General features: G+C 43.2%; 1 protein-coding gene across 2 annotated transcripts in view; it reads right to left on the bottom strand.

Annotated features, from left to right (window-relative positions):
• The window catches only part of Ralgapa2 (Ral GTPase activating protein catalytic subunit alpha 2), a 273441-nt gene extending 261500 nt beyond the window's left edge, over positions 1-11941 (bottom strand). For both annotated transcript variants that reach the window (XM_037205268.1, XM_028881854.2), the window contains exon 1: positions 11665-11941. In XM_037205268.1, coding sequence (XP_037061163.1) covers positions 11665-11770 — 106 coding nt within the window. In that variant the 5' untranslated portion in view covers positions 11771-11941. The remainder of the gene's footprint in view (positions 1-11664) is intronic.
• Positions 11942-23785: the final 11844 nt, after the last annotated feature.

Consider the following 23785-nt stretch of genomic DNA (forward strand, 5'->3'; position numbering starts at 1 on the left):
AGTTTTTATGCACTGAAGCTATAACTAATTCCCCTCTTACAAATTTGACATATTTTTCCACTATGTTATTTACTTTTGATTTCAGTTGAAGGTGATCTATTTGTATATGTGTTCATTTTAAAAGCACAAGAAAGAGATGGGAATATTCTTTCCAAAATAAATATTTGCATTATGATACATAAAGACACACAGTAAGGAAGCTATGCAGACATTCTGCCTCTGCTTCGAGTTCAGAGTTCTGTGTAAACTCTAGTACATCAGGCCTAACTGGTCCAAACACACCCTCTTCTTATCAGATAAAGTCCACAGAAGACAGAGGTTTAGGTCACAAATACAAGCAGACAGAAATAAACTAATTTACTCCCTAAAAGCATTTTCTTCCGCCCTCTCCTGTACCGGTTGAAAATGCCATCAATTATTCAATTATTTCACTGTAAAGAAATGTTTTTTCTCTCTAGTTAGAAAAGTTCCTTGGTAGCAAGGGGGGAGTCAGTTTTGAGTTTTGCAAATTTAAAATCTGACAATAATACTTCTTCAATTTTGCTGCCATGAGCATTATCCAAGGCATTCCTCGCTAGCCCACATCTTGGTTTACCCACATGGATTATTTGTCCCCTTTGTCCACAGAAACACCTCTTTCTTCTGTCTACTCTCCTTGGCCACCAGGGCCTGGTATGAAGATAAATGCACCAATGCCAGGGGACGTTAAAGCACTGTTCTGAAAGAACCATCATCCTTAACTCACAGCCTTAAATAATATGTGCTGGAATCTTCTCACCAGTAAAAATGATCTTTAGGACAAGAAGGCTCTCAAAGTCTTTAAAATATCCACATAGACAGCTAGATACCTCCCAACTCAAATCTATACATTCTGAAATTATTATCTATTCCTGTTTAAACTCACTTATCCAGACTTACAGAGCAAACCCTGGCCTCCTAATGCTGCACACATTGCCTGCCACAGAGCTATGATGGACACACAGCTACTAAATGAACAGGGGACTCTAGAGCCATCTGCCTTAGGTTCAGACACCTCTGGTTACATAGCTTTAGAGAGGGTTCTTATCCTATCTATATTTTATCTACAACATGTCTCAATTTCATTTGAAAGCATTAAATGAGCTAATATGGATGAAAGCATGGCAATACTGGAGAACATAGAGTACCAAATTAATATTATTCTTTTTGATGTTTAATGTTTTAAGCTTATTTTTGTTCCATTTAATTATTGAAGGGTGTACACAAGACTGCGGGTACCCACGGAGGCCAGAGGTATGAGATCTGCCTGATCTAGAGTTATAGGAGGTTGGGAGCTAAGTAACATATGTTCTGGGAACTGAACTCTGGTCCTCTACAAAAGCAGTACACGTTTGTAACTGATGAACCATCTCCTCCACCTAAGTAGTATTATCCTAAATAAAAAAGTATGTTACCAAGAGGCACCAAGATGAGCAAGACGCTGCCTTGTTTGCCATAAGCTATCATTTAGTGGGAAGATGAGGTAGAACATAAGAAGTACGCATGATACAAAAGAAAATGCATAAATGTCCAATGAGAGGTAAAACATGCTGTAGGAATTCTGCAGAAAGATAATTTCAGGACAAGAGGACAAGACAGTTTATATGGAACTATAATGTGAGTGTGTACGTGTGCGTGTGCATGTGCGTGTGCGTGTGTGTGTGTGTGTGTGTGTGTGTGTGTGTGTGTGTGTGTGTACACACGTGCATGCATCCTGTACCAGAAGCATTTTAGACATCAGGATGGAAAACTCTTGACAGGGTAAGAGAAGGTGCTTGGTTTGAGTTCTCTGGAAAGCGGACAGAGTTAAACACGTGTATGACTGACTGGGGGAATCCCTGGGAGACAAGGGAAACCTAGGGAAGGCATACAGAGGCTTCAGACTACAGCAGGTCTGAGCCCTGGGAGAGAGTAAAGGACAAGACTGAGCATGGTAGCCTGCAACAAAGTTCCAAAAGGTCTTGGCCAGAGTAAGAGGACCTCAAGACAAGGCTGTCTTCTAACTGTATCTGGGTCTCTATAAAGAAGGAGCTGGCTTTGTTACTCAGCTGAGGGAAGTCTCATTCTGGAAGAAAATGGTGGATCCAGGGAGTTGCCAATAAGTCACACTGTATGCAGCAGGAGCAAGACCCCTACATTCTCAGGACTCCTACAGTAGGCCACAAGTAATGTTACTCTGTGTGTCCTTGGCAGAACAGTCTCTGTTCAACGAATACGTAGAACAGAAATCTTAAAATCAAACAGAAGACACAATTCATGAGCTCCTTGATTTTATCAAAATAGCTTTTCTTTTAACTAAACCACAACTCTAATAGCAAAATCAAAGTATATGTTTACTGTTGGAGACTCCAAGGACTTTAAGTGATGTTCAATGTCTTCCAAACGGAAGCAGTAGCAAAGACACAAAGGGTCACAGCACCTCTGGAAGGCAAATATTTTAAGATACAATTTCTGAATTTCATTTAATTCTCAATCACCAGGCTCTGATAACAGATCCCTCACCTGAAAAGCTGTTCGAACTGATAGATCTGGGAGGCTGACATGAGGTAAAGATAGCTTGCCCTGCAGAGCACCTAAAATACAGTCACTATCTGACACTCACTAGGCTTTGCTCATGATTACTAAGAGCCGCTGACTTGAAGTGGCACTCTGATTGGCTGGAGAGCATGAGGGAAAGCTTTGAACGAGGATAAATGCTACCTGAACAGACCTGTCAATGCTGTGGGGTTACAGCTGCCATGAGGTTAAGTCACACAGAAGGCACAGTGGAGAGAAGCACAGTGACCCTTGAGTACCACAGTCACAGCTGCAGAGCTCACCTCCCACAAAGCAGTCCCACCTCATCCCCACCCCAGAGCACGTGGGCACAGAGTGGCAGAGCTGGCAATGTGTCATCTGCGCTGCTAAACCAGGCTCACGTTACACAGCTCTTCCCCCTTCTGGCTAAATGCCTTTTCACTCCGGAAAAAGAACAGAAGCAAGCCTTACATGTTGCCGAATTTCCTTATTTTAAAAGGATACGTGGCCCCCAAGAGGGAGTGTGACATTCCAAGTTCCTATCACCACACCAGCAAGAAAGCTGGCTCAAGCAGATGTCACCAGTGACCTCCAGAGAAGAGAGGATGGCAGGAGAGCTCCCTCCGCATCTGCCACCCAGCACTCCATTTCTGCTCCCTTACTAGTCTTCCAGTGAAGAGGCATCCTCCTAACAAGCCCCTTTTCCTACCCACCCCCACTCTGGGGTGTGTGAGTGTATATCCGTGTTGCATGTATGTATATGTACACATGTGTGCGCAGGTATGCCTGTGCACTTGCTAGGCAGCCAGAGGAGAGTGCTGGGTGTCCTGCCACCCTAACACTTTCCTTATTCCCTTGAGAGAGGGTCTTTCACTGAACATGGAGCTAGGCTGGTAGCCTGCAACCCCAGGGATTCCCGTTTCTGCTCCACCCAGAGCTAGGGGCCTCTTCCACAGATGCTAGGAATTTAAAGTCAGGTCCTTATGCTTGGTCAGCCAGTGTTCTTAGAGGCTGAGCCATCTCTCCAGCCCTCCCCTCCCCCATCCCACTGCAGATCACATCCTTCTTATTAAATCCTCTTATTATCAACTCAAATTTCCCTGGTTCTTAAAAATACTAAAAATTTGTATGCCCCCCCACACACACACACACACATACCCACTCTCAGTCTGGATACCTCTTACTAGCACATTACCTGGCACTTGTTTAGGTCTAAGGTCCAGACATGCCTTTAGCTAACTAAAGCAGAAGCAGGATGAGACCAATTCTGGGCAGCTCAAGGGTGGAGCTGGCACAGACAAGCGGGACCCTAGAGCTCACATAGGATCTACAGCACTCCCTTGGTACCCATCTCTGCAGGCTTCCCCTCTGAGTACCGGGTTCAATTTGAGGCCTGTGCTTTCCATACAGTGGAAAGATGATGACCAGGTGCCTCCCAGAGCTTACACTGCAAACATACAGGGACTGCTTTTCCCCTATGCTTCCAATCTCAGAAGAAGCTGGGACTTCCAGACCCTTCCTTAAGAAAAAACATCCTCCTTTTCTGCTTCAAACACATCTACATATACCCAGTCAAAAGCCACTGTATGCTTAATCCCTTGGTGCTTTGCAGAATTGTCTCTGTAAAGTTCTGTTCTCTGCCAATGTCCTTATCTACTCCTTATCAACCAAGCAAAGTCCTTTATCTATTATTCATCCCCCTACTCAGTCCTGACCTTCCTCGGTAAGCACTCCAGACACCTCCAGAAGGCTTGCTATAATTCTGCGCTGAACTGAGACCACCTTCATAGCTCCTTCCCACTGTACTCTATGGCTCAAAGCTCTGTGTAGAAATCATTTAACATCTGCTTCTCCAACTGAACCCTAAGCCTTGACCTTACATCGTATTATCTGAATACAGCACACGTATACCCAAATATACAAAATGAAGTTCCCAGTTGAATTTTTTTTTCTTTTTCCAGACAAGGTTTCTTTGTGTAGCTCTATCTTTCCTGGAACGAGCTCTCTGTAGACTAGGCTAGCCTCAAACTCATAAAGATCACCTGACTCTGCCTTTGGAGTGATGGGATTAAAGGTGTGCACCACCACTTCCCAGCCCCAAACTGAAGTTTTAAAATCTCAAGGATAAGTCAATTTGATAAGTAACTGTTTGCTGCACTTAAATATTAATTGTTCTTAATTTAGTAGTCTAGTGATTTTGTTCTTTTAGGAAAAATTTAAGGCCAGGAGTGGTAGCAAAGGACTTTAATCCCAGCACTCTGGAGGCAGAGCCAGGCAAATCTCTGTGAGTTCAAGGCCAGCCTGGTCTATGGAGCGAGAGCTAGGACAGGCACCAAAACTACACAGAGAGACCCTGTCTGGTGGGGGGGGGGGGACTACACAGTTTGCTACAGTTGTAACTATTGTACTCAGCTTGGAGACCAAAGATCAATATTGTAAACAACTTCAAGAAGTACTTATACTTGCCCAGGAGTAAAGAGCTTATCAACAAAATAAAAATCCAAATTATAAATATTTATAGGAAAGTATTCTGGGCCTTTCTCAGAACAGGTATTGGAAAGCAAGCCTTCTCAGTTATCACACACGAGAGAGCATCTCAGTTCAGACAGTGGCCTTGGGCTCATCTTTCTCAAGTCTAGACAACCTCAATCCTAGAGGCAGGAAACATACAAGTGTACAAAGTTCATTTTACATTCCAGAGGTTGCAGATACAACGGAACAGTGATGGACAAAAAAAAAACAAGCAATGGGAACATGATGGCAAAGTCATTTTGCACTAACTTGGCCAACTAAAAGAAGTCCAAATAGGCCTGCTATGACCTGAAGTTACAGTCCCCAGCCTGTGGTGGTAATCTAATTGTACTGAAATATTATTTTGATTGTATGTTAATAAATAAAGTTGTCCGGGGGTCAGAGCTATTAGAGCCATAGCAAGATGTGCGGTGTGCACACGCCTTTAATCCATAGATCTCTATGTTTCAGGATATAGCCAGCATTGGAGACATATGCTTTAAGACTAGGGGCTGTACATTCAGACAGTGACCAGCAGTCATTGGGTTTACAACCAATAGAAGCAAAAACATACTATAAAAAAACGAACCGACAGGAAGTAGCTCTCTTTCGCGAAGCTGGGACACCGCAGAAGGAAGGGTGAGATTTTAGCTCTGAGCTCTGACCTCTCGGCTTTCTCTTTTACATTGTTTCTGTGTTTCTTATTTAATAAGACGGTTGGTTACATCAATACCAGCTTTTCTAGTTATAGAATCGCTGTCTGAGCACATCTCTCTCCACCTGCCAAGCCTGGACACAGAACCCAATGAACTGAATGATAAAGCACAGAAGGAGCCTGTTTTTATCTTCTGCTATGCTCAAGTCAAATACGATCTTCCAGATCTCTCTGGAACAGACCAGAAGGAGAGTCACAAACGTCACACAGTTTTTGCAAGACAGGCAAAACTGCTGGGTTTTGTTTATGTATTAACATTCACTCTGGTGGGTAAATACTTTTTGTGATGCATAAATATCCTTTTGAATCAGATAATGAGCAGAAGCACAACATTAGCTTTTTTTTTTTTCTTTCTACTTTTTATTTTGAGTACATCTCACTCAATTGCTCAGGCTGGCCTTGAACTCACCTTGTGGCCCAAACAGCCCTTCAAATTTCAGTCTTCCTGTCTCAGTCTCCAGAATAACTTGAATTAAAGGCTTCCATCACCGGGCTGGCCAGCTTTGTGAATATGAATATGAGCTCGTCAGCTGGGAGCTGGTAGACAAAGAGTTAACTTTCCTGAGCCTCGGTTTCCCTGATTAGGTTGAGGTGGGAGCACGACCTTCATCATAGCTGTGGGAAAAGTGGATGAGTTCATCATAATAAAGGATCCTACCGCTGCCTGCTATCCTCTCATGGAGTTCCTGACCCCACATACCACAACCTCGACCCAGACATTCCACTTGGACCTTCCTTTTCTCACACTCAACTTGTAGTACACCAAACTTGCCACACCCCATCATTAGCTAGGACCACTTCCACGTCACTAGCTCTATCCAGGATACTCCCAAGATCCCAAACGCCCATCACCAATTATCAAACTATAAAAAGGGGTGTGCTGCTAGTCAGACTAAAGTGAAAGGGGGAAATCTATTCTAAGGAAAAAACACCAGATGGTTCGAGAGGTAATACTGCTATCAGAAGAGGGAAGAAGGAGGGGAGGGAGGGAGGAGGGGAGAAAAGGAAAAGCTGAGCATGGTGGCACACACACCTGTAATCCCAGAACTCACCAGGGAAAGAAAGGAAGATGGAGAGTTTGAGGCCAGCCAAGGCTACTGGATTATGGTACATAGTGCTCACAAATGTTTGGAACTGAAAAGGAGATGGACAGAACATGAAGGATACTAGTAACTAAATACAGATAAGGAGTTGGGGAGGTGGCTCAGAGGGTAAGAGCACTTGCTACAAGAGTATGCAGGACTCCAGTTCAAATCCCCAGCACCCATGGTTGCACACACACCTGCAGCTCATGCTGGTGATTGTGGAGAGTGCAGAGACAGAGGACCTGTGGGGCTTTCTGGCCACCAGACTAGCTCCAGGTTCACTGAGAGACCCCGTTTTAAGCTCAGTGGAGAAGTGAGTGGGACAGAGCAGGACACCTGGTGCCCTCCTCTGATCTGCGTGTGCATGCACACACACAGAAGTGTGCATATGCTACACACATGTAACACATAAACACACACAATAAATGAGTAAACAGCAACATCTAAAATTGTAAGTGAATGTGCCCCTATTTAAAGCAAGAAAAAATATAATGCTATACTTTGCTCTGTCAATGTACAGAACATTTGTAAGGACCTGTTTTCTCTGGGGCCCATCTGAGGTCCAGGTGCTAGCTCTAATTTGACCTGAATGTCACAGCCTCCGATACCAAATTACTTCCTATTAATCACTCTTTTAAGGAGCCCACACTGCACTTGACATATCACTAGTTCTTGCTGCCCTGTCCTGTCATCCTGGCCTTCCTCTTCCAATAATCCATGTGTCTGCCTGTTCCCCAAGCCACAGCCCTTTCAGGAAACCCCTGCCTCCAGGCTCGCCCCTCCTGATCCATTCTTCTGGTGTCCCAGGCAGGTGGGCAGTTCTCAAGTCTTATCTATTCGCCTGGTGGGAAGTCTCCACACAAACTCCTACCTTAAGGAGAGGTGTGAGCTTCCAACTCAAGCAAGCTAAACCCTCTCTGATCTGGGCCACCAAGTCTGCATCTGCCTCTGCTTGTCAGGGTCCTCGGCTCTAACCCTGATCTACAAAGGGCTCTACACAAGGGTTCTTCTCTGTGCCCAGTGTTCCAAATCCCTACTCTCAGTGGATGCAGGCAAGAGTCACCCCCTGCACCATTGCCACATGGACTTCTACTACCAAGTCTTCCATCTTCTCCTGGCTGGAAAACTGTCCTATCCTACCCCTCTGCTTTCCCAAATTCAAGTCCTATTCTGTCCAACCTGTAGCCACTAGCCATATCTTGCTACTGTGCATGTGAAATGTGGCTAGTAAGGACAAATATGTGCTCTGACTGTATGATATATACTGAATTTCAAGTAATTCACATGGAAAAAGTGCTGTAAAACTATTCATTAATCTTTACTATTACCTGATGATATAATACATTAGGTTAAATAAAATACACTAAAATTAATTTCACGTGCTTCTTTGTGTCATAAATGTGGTAACAAGAAAATTTTAAATTACATATATGCCTTACATTTTTTTTGTTTTTTGAGATAGGATCTTGCCATGTAGAACTGACTGACAGAGAACTTTGTATGCAACCCAGACTGATCTCAAATTAACAATAATCCTCCTGCCTTAACCTCCCAAAGACTGGGATTACTTGTTAGCTGGAGCAATACAGTAATACACAAGACTTGTGGGGGGTGGGGAGAGTGTTGATTTGTTTGGCTTATTCAGTTACTTTCCCAACAATGATTTAAACAGCATAAGAAGAACTGAAGTCAACTCCTTGTTCATCCCACTGATACATGCAAACCATCTAAAACACAGCCCTACAAGGGCTGATTTAAAACATACAGTCGGGACTCAGCAAGTCGTCTGAAGTACAGGCTACTTTTTATGACAGAAGAGTAAGGCCATTATCATTATCTAATAAAAAAGAAGGAAGAAGGGTGGAGAAAACAGCTCTTAAAATATGTGTCCTATTAATGGTGGAAGGAAAGTAGTAAAGAGGAATCTGGTAAACGCCTGCTCCAAGCCCAAATCATTACATATTGTACTCACGCCCTTACCATACCCATTTAACAGAGTAACAACGCTGAGGTTCAAGGGTAGGCTAAGTAACAGCCCAAGTTGTGCAGCAAAAAGTGACAGTGACAGGCAGCAAACCCAGGTCCTTATATGTGAAAAAATAGCAGTTCTGTTACACTTGAAGATACATACACAAAAAGCGGGCGTTTAAGTGCATACATAATATGCACTACTAATTAAATTAATTCCCTTTAGCAACCTTCACATTAACTTCATTCCTATCTTCCAGTTCAAAAACACTGTCTTTCTTTTTTTTTTTTTTTTTTTTTTTTTTTTTTTTTTGGTTTTTTCGAGACAGGGTTTCTCTGTGTAGCTTTGCGCCTTTCCTGGAATTCACTTGGTAGCCCAGGCTGGCCTCGAACTCACAGAGATCCGCCTGGCTCTGCCTCCCAAGTACTGGGATTAAAGGCGTGAGGCGTGCGCCACCACCGCCCGGCTCAAACACTGTCTTTCTTAAAGGTAGTAACTAGATAAGATATTTGATGCTGTGGGAATTAATACTTTAATGCACTAGTTTTCTTTAAAGTCTTCTAATTACAGTTGTAAAGCAAAAGTTTACAGTAAATATTATGGCTAGAACTCCTCAAATTTTATTTTTTTTAAAAATAGAGCCCCTATAGTTAATGATCACAGTAATACATGAAGGAAACTTGGCCATCATCAACAACAAAAGTATTCCTAATGAAATATCAAAGAACTCTGTTACAAGCAGTATTTTAAACACAGATTTTATCTTTGAGTGATAATAAAGCTGTTATTTTTTTTTTTCCACATGCACATGATTCAGGCTGCAGACATGGCTCAGAGGTTAAGAGCACCTGCTGCTTTTGTACTGAGTTTAGTTCCCAGTACTCACCTCAGGGGCAATTCACAATCATGTGTGACTCCAGCCCCAGGGGAACTATCTACTGGCCTCCGTGGTTACTGTACTCATTCAAACAAACCCACCACACACACACACACACACACACACACACACACACACACACACACACACACTTTTTTAAAAATCATAAAGAGTCGCCATTGACCAGGTTCACTGCCTATCCCTGCCACTTGCAGCTGAAATGAAACACACACCTTAGAGGAGAAATTAGGGACACTCAGACTCGAAAAGTATCCACTTTCTCCGAATTGTAACAAGGACAGCATATCTCTAAGAAACTAGTCTGATCTAGGTTTCCTGACTTTATAAAGTGTAGCCAACTTAATCTTGGGCTTCTAAGTCAGAACAAAGGCTTAAATTCTTTAGCACAGAAAAGGTTCCAAAGTATCAAATGCTTTAAAATACTGTTCAATCCACCTTTATCAAAAATGCCCCTGCAGCATGAGTTAATCAGATGCTAAGGAGCCAACACAAAGCACTTGTGTGCCTGGGATTTCACTACAAGGAGAAAGTTCAACTTACCAAGAACACCACATTTTGCTTTCCAGAGTTCAGAAACTAATCCTTCCAACAATAGCTGATTTACATTCACCATAAACCCAACACATGAAGTGGAATCTCCAGGAATCTGAGATAGTAAGCAACTTCATTTGGCAAAATCTGGTGGATTTTTTTTTTGGGGGGGGGTAGTTTTTGTGGTGGTGGTAGTCATAGTTTTAAGTTTTAGATTTCTGTTGGTTCATTGGTTGGCTGGTTGACTGGCCTGTCTCCCACCCAAAGATAGTTTACATAATATAAATAGAAATAATTAGCAAATCTTAATCTCATTAACAAGATGCTTAAAATTCTCACCTACAAAGTGAATTCTTTAAGCTCTATTTTCTCAAGTGACAGATGCTCTAAAACTGGGTTTTTAATTTTATTATTGTTGTTGTTGTTGCTGTTGTGTAAATACACGTCAAATACATGTGGAAGAACATGTCTTTTCCTTGGCCCCAAAATACAGACAAGTCTGTCCACAGACTGGCAAAGATGTTTCTAGCTTGAACAAAAGTTAAGACAGACAGAACTAGAACCATGTAATGCATAGTCTAGCCAAACTACACATCACCGGCAGCAGGAAACCTTGTGGACATTTCACACCCACAGGGGTGAGCTTTCAAGTCTTTACAGGTCAATTCCAGGTCCACTAACCCTGCAGGCCATAAAAAGGGAAGGCGGCAGGGAGTAATGGTTGTCATTCTGGTTATAAAGGAGAAGCAGCCTCCCTAAGCCCAAGAAAGCCTGGGTTCCTCTGAGCAAAGGCCCCTTCACACCAAAAACTCTATCAGCCCGACTCTCCCCAGCCCCAAAAGAATTAAATTTAAAAGGGAGGACAGGAGAGAAGAATTGACATCTGAAACTGTCCTGAGATCACTTGGAATCAGTCTATCTGAAGTCTCACACTCAAATATAATAATAACATTTTAAAAGGAGACTGGGTGAGAGAGACGGCAGTTCAGCTAAGTCTGTGATGGGACCACTTGAAGTCTTGGTCTAGCCCAAGTTGTCAAAAATTTAAATTTTAAAAAAGAGAGGGAGATGGCAGAAGTGTGTGTGTTCTCGCCCGCTCCATTTGTGCTGGTTTATTTCCTGGAGAGGACAGGGTATAGTTACCTCTGTGCCTGGCCTCGAAGTTACCCGAGGCTAGGCGCCCAAATGAGAATCTTGGCTAAGTTTACACTCGGGGCGACAGGGCAGCGCCCAGGGCTAGCCTACCGCCTTCGGGAACAATGCCTCAAGTGTCCCAATCTGGGCGAGCAGGGGTCCTGTGCGCACCATCGCCAGCCCCCTGCATCACTCGGACCTGAGAGCCCGCCAGGCCCACGCCACGGGTGGGACCCGACCCTCCGGCAGGTGGCCCTGACCACACAGCCCACGCCCCGCGCCTCACCCAGCAGCGCCCGCAGGTGCTTCAGGCGGGTCAGCACGTCCTTCTTGGGGTCCAGCACCTTCTGCGTGGACTTCTTCACATCCCCGTGGCTCCTTCGGGAGAACATCCCGCCGCGGGGATCCCGGGCCCCGCCGGCGGGGCAGGAGGCGCCTGCGCCGCACGAGTCACTGCATAGGGTCGCGGCGGGCGCGTGTCGCTCCGGCCACTAGCCGCCCCCCTCCCGGCCACCGCGCCGGCTCGGCTTCAGCGGAGGCTCCAGGAAGGAGGGGCGGGCCGAACGACCAGGGGCGGGGCAGGAAGGCGGCGTCGACGCGAGAGCCTCGGCCCCGCCCCCACGGGAGCCTCCGGTCCGCCCCTCCGGCACGACGCACGCTCGCATCCCAGTCTCTCCACACACGCGCCCGGCGCTGAGACGGCGCGGGGACGCGCGCCCAGTTCCGAGTTTGCGCTGTGACTTCCAATCAGATTGCGGTGTCTTTTTCACACGGCTGTGAGCGCGAGGTCCCGCCCTTCTGTGGGCCGCAAGTGCTCCCGGGAAATGTAGTCCCCAGAAGACCAGGCAGCGCGACCTCTTTTCCAGAGTCCTGGAGGTGCTAGACCCTGCCCTTGAAAGCCTCCGGCTCCCTTCTCTCTACAGTATCGCCTGAGCACCCACCTCATTTCTTCTATCCTTCTCTCTCTCCTCTCTCTTAAAACAAGACAAAAACAGTAAGAAAAGTTGTAGGACTTACAAATTTGAACTATTTCTAGGTTCCTGGATTCACAGTAAGGAGGAACACCAAGTCCTTGTGGCCATACCAAAATTGGATCTCTCATTTCACACTAAAGTAAATGGCTTTGGCAGCAGAAAAGGGTGCGCTGGAGCCCGGTGAAGAGTGCAGCCAGTCCCCAAGGCACCTGGAACCTAACCTCAAGCGCGAGGTCTGGAGGTCAGTCTTGCCTCTTGCTTTGTGGAAAGTGCGTGCTCCTGTGTTGTGCAAGGTCACATAGCAATCCACTGACAGCCAGAAATAGAACCTGAGGGACCTGACTCTGGAACCAAGATGCTTTTTAATGTCAGACGCCTGTACCCTGAAGTGAGACTTCAAGGCAGAAGATGCTCCAAAGGTTTCTTACATGAGAACTGACTTTAGAATTATTAGCACCTGAATCCCCCAAGGTTTGACATTTCAGTTTTATTAGCAAGTACTTAAGGTGGCAGCTTAGTCACATGCTTTCCATCCAAATAGGGACAACTCAAGTTGAGTTGAGTGAAGGGCCAGGAATTTACACATTCTTTTATTTAGCTCTGTATTTGATCTCTACAGGCACTCAGTAAACACATAAAATAAAATAAAATGATAAAGCAGTCCTACACATTTCAACTCAGCATGCAAAAACATCTGAGTTCTTGTAAGTTCTATTTTTAAAGTTATCAAAATAGCATGACTACAACTAAGACATACCCAAAGAAATATTATTCAGACAAAAAAAAAAAAAAAAAAGCCTACTGACAAAGCCAACAGCATAAACCTCACAGACTCAGAGATTGAATCTCCATGCTAAGGATGATGGCAGAGCTGTGGCACCTCCTGCATCCCCAGATGACATCATAAATCAAGGTCACAGCCTTCCCAAAACTGTTATAAAGGAGAGGGGTGATGTTATCTATTAAGTCAAGGCAAGAGTGTTACAATCCGTCTATCCTGTGCTCAATTGCAGATAATAAAACATGGTGTTCACTGCTCCATTCTTTTGAGCAAGGACACCTTTTCTTATACTGACTAAAAAATAAAATGCATTTACCTCACAGAATTCAATCTTTCTCTTGCAATGTGAGCTCTCGTTATCATCAAACATCTACTGAGAATCTGCGATGTAAAAGCATAATCCTAAACCCAGGGAATGTAAGATATATAAGAAGCAGCTCCCTGACTGCCAGAACTTCCAGTCCAACTGAGAAGGAGAAACTTATGTATTTCTGTACGCTAAATATACGGCTCTGTTACAAACTTGGTAGATAATAGTCAGGCATCTATGCATATGAGTTCATGTCATCTATCTTACTTACTGAGTAAGATCTGCAACCCCTTTTTTTCCTTTGGAATTTTCATTGAAAAATCATTGCTTTGCTGGTCTTCCCTCTTAACCGTTACGTCGTGATTCTTACAATTCTTCCTATTCAAGCTCTCCCATTCTCTCTGTTGGAGATATGCCTTAAATTATGCTTAGAATTCTCAATGAATTTCCCATTTTTCCCTTTAACCCTGAAATGACATAGGACTCTATGGTCTTCTCAGCAGCACCAACAAATTGTTTGGTTTTATGTCAAGGATTCCATATTCTTTTTTTCTTTCTTTTTATTTATTCTATGTGTCTTTTATATCACATATCTTGATCCCTTTCATTTCCTCATCCCTTCCCATCTGCCCTCCACTCCTACAGCACTCCCCCCAAATGAAACAAAATTTAAGAGAAAAAGGGAAAAATTTAAAAATCTCATCATGGAAACTGTAATGTGACACAGTGAATCACGCAGTAAACACCTTTGTCCATGTATCTTTACTTGCAAGTGTTCATTGCAAAGAGTCATTGGTCTGGTTTGAGGCCTCTGGTTTCTGCTACACTATCAATGCTGGGCCCTCACTAGGACTCTCCTTGGTTATCCTGTTGTTGCCCTGTGTTGTGGAGATCCTGCAGGTTTGGGTCTTTGGGTCAGGTCCCTTCACGTGCTCCAGCAGATCATAGATGGGATGGATATTGGAGCAAGCCAAGTCATAACCCTGGTTGTGGGCCTGGGCAGCCTGACAGTTGTCCCCTGTCCTCACCACCAGGGTGAGCTCTCCCTCATTGCCCCTACGAATTCATCTCTTGCAGCAATGAGTTAGGGCTGGGGAAAGTTCTGCTTCCATGCCCTTGGGGTTGGCTCTCCCATACCTACAACAGGGCCACCTCTATTGTGCTGCCCTGGCAAGGCACTGGGGCCACTCTCTTGAGTGCTGCAGCTAGTGAGGTGTAGGGATAGTCCTCCTGCTCTTAGGACCCCAGGGCCAGTTCCTCCACCTGTCTCAGGCAGGCATTGATGAGGGTGGCAGGGTGGGTGGTGCCACATATCAGATGAGTACTGGGGACATCTCTCCCTTGCTCACATCAGGGCTGGGTCACCCTCACCTCACCACCAGGCAGCTCTGCTGTGCTGCCTAGGCCAGGGGCAGGGCCTGCTTTCCTGCTTTCACAAGGTGGGGGGGGGCAGCTCTCTCATCTATTGCAGGCAGTAAGGGGTGAGAGGTAAGTGGGGGGCATCTCCCACACCCACACACACACACACTGCTGCATAACAGATGAGTAGTGGGGACAGGTTTCCCTGGCTGACAACTGGCTGCCTTACCCACAACTCCGCCAACAGGGTTGGCTCTTTTGTGCAGCCCTGATGAGGTGCAGGACCTGCCCTCCCAAGTGTTGCAGCTGGTGGGGACAGGGAAAGCTTCTCCCATTCTTATGACCACAGGGCCAGCTCTTCCTTCTGCCTCAGGTGTTGATGGGCAGGGGAGGGCATTTCTCTCCAGTCCATGCCACCATATGGCAGATGAACTCCCCTCTTTTTTTTTTATGAATCACATATTGGCGTTTTTCTTTTTTTCTTTTTTTTTCTTTTTTTTCTTTTATTTTACAATACTATTCAGTTCTACATAACAGCCACAGATTCCCTTGTTCTCCCCCCTCCTGCCCTCTCCTCTTCCCCCCAGCCCACCCCCCATTCCCACCTCCTCCAGATCAAGGCCTCCCCCGAAGACTGAGATCGACCTGATAGACTCAGTCCAGGCAGGTCCAGTCCCCTCCTCCCAACATATTGGCGTTTTGATGCTTGTCTACCTACAAGTGTGTTGCTCATGACAATTCCCAGTTTGTTGTTGGTCTCTCGAAAAAAATCCTCTTGTTGGACTGTGAACCCTTTGAAGAAATCATTCACTCTGTAGTTACTTATTTCTTCCTTGGACTTTAGAGTGTCAAGTACTTTGCAGACACTATATTGCCACCTTAATCAATAAATCAGAAAAATGAAATTCAAAGTTTAAAACTTGGGGCTGGAGAAATGCCTCAGTGGTTAGGAGTACTGGCTGTTCTACCAGAGAACCCAGGTTCAGTTCCCAGCACCCACATGGTGGCTCACAACCATCTGTACTTCTAGTCCCAGGGATTTGATGTCCTCTTCTGGCTTCTGAGGACATTGCATGCACATAGTGCACAGATATACATGCAGGCAAAACACCCGTACACATAAAATAAAAATAATAAGTAAATAAATAACTCGGGGCCAGAGAGTTGGCTCAGTAGTAAAGAGCACTTGCTATTCTTCCAGAGGACCCAAGTTCTGTTCTCAGCACCCATGTGAGTGGTTCAAAATCACCTGAAACTACAGTTCCAGAGCGTCTGATGTTCTCTTCTGACCTCTGCAGACACTAGCACTTACATAGCAAAGACTCACACAGACACAAAATATAAGTTTAAAAAATTAAATCTAAAGAAAACTAAGCTTGTGCCGGGCGGTGGTGGTGCACGCCTTTAATCCCAGCACCCGGGAGGCAGAGCCAGGTGGATCTCTGTGAGTTCGAGGCCAGCCTGGGCTACCAAGTGAGCTCCAGGAAAGGCGCAAAGCTACGCAGAGAAACCCTGTCTCAAAAAACTAAAAAAGAAAAAAAAAAGAAAGAAAGAAAGAAAACTAAGCTTGTAACTTGAAATACAAAGTAAAGCTACTCTGAAATAACATTTAAAAAAAAAAAAAAAGACTGTGGATGTTACCAATAGTCAGAGGTGCTGTCTGCATTGGGTGTTTCTAGGTGTTAGTAAGTTTCTCTTACTCAAAAATGAAATAAAAGTCCACACAAATTCCAGCATAGCAAGGGAACTTTATTGAAAGTAAAGAAATAGAAAAAGATAAGAATGTATGGTAGAGGAGCAGGCAGCATGGGTGAAATACTCTTGGGTCCCAGTTACTGCATCCTTTTATGGGGTTCAAGAGAAGGAGTAATTTAGTTACTAAAGGGTACTTGCTGTAGGATGATCTTTCTGAATGCTGTGAATATGTGTTGCTACTGTTGGTTAATAAAGAAGCTGTTCTGGCCTATGGTAAAGCAGGATAAGAGCCAGGTGGGAAATTAAGGGAGATACAGGGAGAAGAGGGCAGAGTCAGGGCAGACGCCATCCAGCTGCCCAAGGAACAACATGCGAGCAGACTGGTAATGCCACAGTCATGTGCAATACATAGATTAATAGAAATGTATGGTGATATTTTATTTGTACTGAAATGTGATTTTATTTGTATGTTAATAAATAAAGTTGCCTGGGGGTCAGAGCTAATAGCAAGCCATAGCAGAAGCTGGGCGGTGGTGGTGCACGCCTTTAATCCCAGCACTTGGGAGGCAGAGCTAGGCAGCTCTCTGTGTGTTCAAGGACACAGCCAGCATTAAGACACACACCTTTAATCTCAATACCAACCATAGAAGACCTGGAGGTCTGTACAGACAGGCAGTGACAAGGAGGTCATGTGGTTGGGTTTACAACCAATGAGAAGGCAGAATAGAAAGTCTATAAAAAAGACAAACAGACAGGAAGTAGGTCTCTTGCTGAGGAAGATAGCAGCGGCAGTGAAGGGTAAGGATTTTAGCTCTTAGCTATCGCTCTGACCTCTTGGGCTTTCATCTTTGCATTGGCTCTGTGTTTCTTATTTAATAGACGGTTACATCTACAGAAATGGGTTAATTTAAGATGAAAGAGCTAGCTAGCAAGAAGCCTGAGCCATAGACCAAATAGTTTGTAATTGATATAAGCCTCTGTGTGTTTATTTGGGACCAAGCAGCTGTGGGACACAGGAAAACTTCCGGCTACAGGTTTCTTTCTTGGGTAATAGATTTGAATTGTGTAAGTTTTGCTTTATAATACATCTTATTTTAGTCATATGCATGCCCAGTTATGCATAGGCATAAGATGGTAAATAGAAAAGCCATTTGGACATTCAGTTTTGTCATATTGAGCATGTATCCCAAACTTGTGTGTGCTGGATCAGTCTTTCCATTCTGGTTGAATTGAACCTCAGTCTAAGTTTAATGGTCATTAGAGAGAGGAGAAATGTATTGCATTGTTCAGAGAGGGGTGTGCATGCAGCTAAATGCAGGTGGGAGGATCCTCAGTTACTAGCAGGTTGCTAGGTGCATTGTTAGAAGTGAAGTGTGTGTGTACTGTACATGGAGGTAACAGTCTCAGACTGCCAAATGCATTGTTATTAGAACAGTACTGTGTGTAAAACCCAAACCAATTAAAGTCCAACACTACTAAATTAATTACTGTGTTTGCCTGCTTTAGGAATGTAGCACAGAACAGCACTTGCCTAGCATGCATAGTATTATGCATTTTATCTCTAGAACCTCAAAGTGGACAAGGCATCACATGTCTATAATCCACCCTCCTATAGGGAAGTAAAGGAAAAAAATAGAAGTTTAGGGTCATCTTCAGCTACAAAGAAAATTTGGGGTCAGCCTGGGCTAGAGACTTTGAGAAAAAGACAGACAGACAGACACCTATAAGGCACCTACAAGATGACAGTGCTATAGAAAAAAATGTAGCTGGCAGGATATATGTATAATTGTACAAATCATACAAGGGAAAGTCGACAAAATTATATACTTGTTTGTTGCTCCAGAAATTCATCTAAGAGTATACTCTGGAGATCTGTCTCCTCCATTGTGAAAATGAATGTGAAAGATTAATTTTCATAGCACTTTTCTAGTAACCAGTATATCTGGTGGAACAGTGTATCTTACCCTCCATAGAATTCCTCTATGTTCTAATCCCCAGAAACTATGGTTGAAACTTTATTTGGAGGAAAAGTTCTTTAAACACATAATTAATTCTAAAATCTTGAGATAAGATCATCATAGATTCTCTGGATGGGTCTTAAATCCATTGACAAATATGCTTGTAAAAGACAGAGAGAACAGGGACAGTGAAACGGCTCAGGAGGTAAAGGGGCTTTCTATCCCAAGATGCAAGCTGGAGGACCTGAGTTCTGTTCCTGGAGCCCACACAAAGGTGGGAAGAAAGAACCAAGTCCACAAAGTTGTCTGACCTCACATGTGTGCTGTCACACACACACACACACACACACACACACACACACACACACACACACACACATGAATAAAATAAAAATTAAGATTAAAAAAAAAATGAGAGGGAAAAGAGAAAATCAGGAGAGACCCCAGTAAAGTAGAGGTTAAAATTAATGCAGCCACAAGCCTAAAGCCATCAGAAGCCAGAAAAGACAAGGCAAGGTTCTCCCTGAGGCTTTCAGAGGTTGCCTGAGCCTGCTTAACACTGAATTGACACATCTAAGTTCTAGAATTTTAAGAAGATAAATCTCTGTTGTTTGACACCACCAAATGTGAAGATTTTTGGTAGCCACTACAGAAAATTAGTTCTTCCATATGCTGGAGAGAACCCATGTGATTGTGTAACAGGATGTGATTAGACAGGGCACATCCATATCCTTCTGACAGAGGCTGATTGTAATCCAGTACACCCACACGATGAGTGTGAGGGAATACAGGATAGCTGCAAAATCAAAGACAAAAGTTCTCATGTGCTGATCTGAATGAATCTCCCGATATATTAAACATAAAGGCAATAAACAGAATGTGGATATTTTTTTTTTCAGAAGAAACATTGGAAGAATGTCAAACCGAATCAATGATGGAGGTGCCTACTTAGGTAGGATGGAAGGTGATGGGGATTGATACAGCAGGGTGCTTGCCAAGTACATCTGCTGTGCTGTTTCATTTTGAACAATCAAAATGCTTTACATGTTTGAAATCAAAAAAGCAAAAGTCTGAAGCCCCATGCGAAGCTCTGTGGCTTCATAATGGCCATCCTGACACTGAGTTGTATAAAGTGTGGACAAGAGTGTGTAGGCATGGCTCCCTCAATCTACCTGTGTGATGTTCTAATTTGTCAGTTCATTATAATCAATGATTTTTACTTCGAAGAAAAGTTTAAAATAGAACAAAAAAAATCAGAAAAATAAAATATCAACAAACATAGCCAACTATGTGTGTGATTGGCATCACACTATAAAGAGAGTACAATTTTTCCAAGGGACTTTTGAAAACAGAATTCACACTATATCTCCATAGAGGAATATAGCCTCACAGCAAACGATTTGCAAAGAAATATAATAAAGACCTAGTATTTCTACTGTAACAGAAAGGAGACACCCTGAAATTCCAAATTTAATAATTAAATAAAATTGTATAAGATTAGCCAAACATGGTGGCACATGCCTTTTATCCCAGTACTTGGAAGGCTGAGACAAACAGATCTCTGTGAGTTCAAGGCCAATTTGGTCTATGTAAGAGAGTTCCAGGCCAGCCAGTGCTGTGCAGTGAGACTCTTGTCTGAAAGCTAAAAACTGTATAATGTTAACAATATAAAATCATGACATAAAATTTCACAGGTGGCCAGTCAGTGGTGGTGCATGCCTTTAATCCCAGCACTCAGAAGGCAGAGGCATGTGGATCTCTGTGACTTCACATCCAGTCTGGTCAACAGAGTGAGTTTCAGGACAGCCAGAGCTACACAGAGAAACCTTGCCTAAAAAAAAAAAAAAATCATAGGTAAAATGTATTCTTTTCTGTACAGACATGTAGTTGTTTCAGAAACATCTGTAAAGTCACTTGCTTTTCTCACATCTAATTAAGATGGAACTTTGGTCAGTAGTTTGTCAATCATGTGCTCATGTGTTTGTGTGTGTATGTTTCTAGATTCTCAGTTTATTTCGCGTGTGTGTGTGTGTGTGTGTGTGTGTGTGTGTGTGTGTGTGTGTGTTTCTCGATTCTCTGTTTTATTTCATTGACTTAGGTGTGAAAACCCAAACATGGCCCCTCTGGCTTGAGTACTGGAGCTGGATTGTAAGTCTTGATCTTCCTGGTTGACATTATTGTGACTAACTAGGTTGTTGTATGATATTTTGTTTGTATTCTGACAAATAAAGCTTGCCTGGAGATCAGAGGGCAGAGCTATTCACTAGTTAATCATAGAGATCAGGCACTGGTGGCACACACCTTTAATCTTAGCACTTGGGTGGAGAAAGCAGGAAGATCAGGAGTTCGAGGCCACCCTGGGCTACACGATACTGAACGAGTCTAAAAGAGAAACAGTCAAATTTACAGGTGGCCGGGCAGTGTGCACACACCTTTAATCTCAGCACTTGGAAGGAGGAAGCAGGAAGATCAGGAGTTCGAGGCCACCCTGGACTACATGATACTGAAAGAGTCTAAAAGAGAAACAGCCAAATTTACAGGTGGCCGGGCAGTGGTGGCACACACCTTTAATCTCAGCACTTGGGAGGAGGAAGCAGGAAGATCAGGAGTTCGAGGCCACCCTGGACTACATGATACTGAAAGAGTCTAAAAGAGAAACAGCCAAATTTACAGGTGGCTGGGCAGTGGTGGTGCACACCTTTAATCCCAGTACTAGGGAGGTGGAGACAGGATCTTGTGCCATTCAGTCTGAAGATTCATAGAGACAGGACCCCCTTTCAATCTGAGATTTCATAGAGGTAAGAAGTCTCTAGTGGCTGCTGCTCTGCTTCTCTGATCTTCCAGCTTTCACCCTGATATCTGACTCTGGGTTTTTAATTGTTAAGACTAATTAGGATCGCGCTTCACTAGGTCCTTTCTCATTCCATGTAAACCCTAGCATTGATGTCTCTGTTTCTAAAAAAGAAAAAAAAAAAAAGTCCTACAATTTCCAAGTTCTTCTAATCTCTGGAAATGTCTAGAAGCAATGACCCCCAGTGGTAGTGAGCACACCTAGCATCCAGAATGTTCCTTCCACGTGTCATTTTTACCTTTAGAGAAATGGCAGGTTCTAGATCAGGTGCAAGGAAACTATGTAGCAAATTTAAGATGGGAGGCAGAAACCAATGAGAAAGTTGAAAACCAGGAGCCAGCTTGAAGGGGACCCTAAGATGTGACCATTTAACCAGCTTGAAAAAGTCAAAATCTTTCCCAACTGAAGGACTCTTCAATTAATGAAAACTTAGAAAATAAAATTCTAGGATAACTTTTAGTTTATCATCCAAAAAAATAATGGATTATAACTTTGTATTTATTTGCTTATTTATTCATCTATTTATTTATTTTGAAGCAAGGTCTCCTGTAGTTCAGACCAGCTCCAACTTCTAAATTTCCTGTCTTCACTTCCCTAGTGCTGGTAATACAGACATGTACCAACATACCCAGTTTGACTAATTATAAGACTTTAAATGAATACAAATCCAGGAATCCATACCAATTCTGAAAATAACATATTGTCCATTCACTAGATCAGTGTTTCTAGCAGAGTATATTTATTTGATTTTTTTCAAGCAGACTACACACACACACACACACACACACACACACACACACACACACACACACGTGGCCAAAACCCTTTATCAGTTAGCAGATGGGAGAAGTCATGGGAACTAAGTGGCTCTCAAGATCATAACCAAGGAAAATTGCCAGAAAAACAATCTTGCAATTGATTTTCAGAAAGGCATTAAGCATGGCAAAGTAGGCCCAATGAATAAATAGAAACACTCATCAAACTCTGATACTGTCTGGTGCTGTTTATTATTGTAATTGATTCACATAAATTTAAACCAAAAAAAAGAGCTATTGAGCACTACTATGGGTAAATTGTGATTATCAAAAAAATAAAAAATAATAAAAAAAAATTGTGATTATTATAATGTAACTTCCCAATCATTTCTATTGAATCGAAAAATTGGTCTTTCAAGGGCCTTGTGAACATTGAATCTTATATAATCACCATGTTAACTATTTCTCAAACAGTTCTACAATTCAAAGTTGCCAGGTTTGTTTCCATCACAGATCCAGGGTCACCATTCGTCAATACCCATCAAATGATTGTGTTCATTACCCATTCACTGTCATCTCCAGCACATTGTGGAGCATGTTCAGTATGATATTTTCACTTCTCTAAAATATTATGTGCCTGTCTTAGTTACTCTTCTATTATTGTGATAAAACATCACATCGTGACCAAGGTAGCTTGTATTGGGATGTACAGTTCCAGAGAGATAGGAAGTCTATGACTGCCATGGTTGGGTGCAGAGCAGCAGGCAGGCAGGCAGGCATGGCGCTGAAGCAGCTCCTGAGAGCTCACCTCCTGATCCACAAACAGGAAGCAGGGAGAGAACACACACCTTCTCCTAAAAGGCCACAACTTCTAATCATTACCAAACAGGTATACAAATCCCTGAGATCTACAGGAATATGTCTTTCAAACGGCTACAGTACCCCAATTTAAACATTTTACCTTTATCGTCTGAAACTCTTTCTAAAGCAGACTATTCATCACTTATTAAAATCATCATTTATCCTCACTCCAGGCCCCTAGTTCTTCTACATTGTTGTTGCTAGTAGCAACAAAGGAGAGAAACACCTGGCAGATACTCTCCATTTCCCCCCACCAACTCTTGCCAAACACTCAGTCCCTGCTCTCGGAGACAATGTGCTCATCTTGTGAACTTTGATTGTTGGGATTCTTCTAGATGGTTAGGCTGGCCAGCACTGTAGTTCCAGTAAGTCAAAGTTACCCCAAAGGTCAGTTGTCCTAATGTTTTGTGCTCACATTTTCATTCCTCAAAGAGTCTTTCAGTTTGACAGGATTTACTTTTTTCAGACTAAAATAGGGAATGTTTGCATATTAATCTTAATTGTCAGGAACAGCATACTGATTTTAGCATAAGGAAAACTCAGTTTTTAGACATCAATTTTCCTATTAAATAAGCCCGAGTTCAGGAATAAGATTTTTCAAGATGTTAACCATACTGTGCACTCTTGTTTAGGTATTTATTGTCACATAAAGCCAGCCCCTGGTCTCAACGTGAACAGTCAGTCTTATTGATCCCAGGAGCCATTACTATGGTGATACTGTGTTCCCCAAATATATTGTGCACCATAATAAACTATCTGGGGTCAGAGAACAGAACAGTCACTGGACAGACATAGAGGCCAGAAAATGGTGGCACAGACACCTTTGATTCTAGCATTCTGTCAGTTCAAAGCCACACTGGAAA

The sequence above is a fragment of the Peromyscus leucopus genome, chromosome 4, assembly GCF_004664715.2.
Source record: "Peromyscus leucopus breed LL Stock chromosome 4, UCI_PerLeu_2.1, whole genome shotgun sequence".
In the NCBI taxonomy this organism is placed as follows: Eukaryota; Metazoa; Chordata; class Mammalia; order Rodentia; family Cricetidae; genus Peromyscus; species Peromyscus leucopus.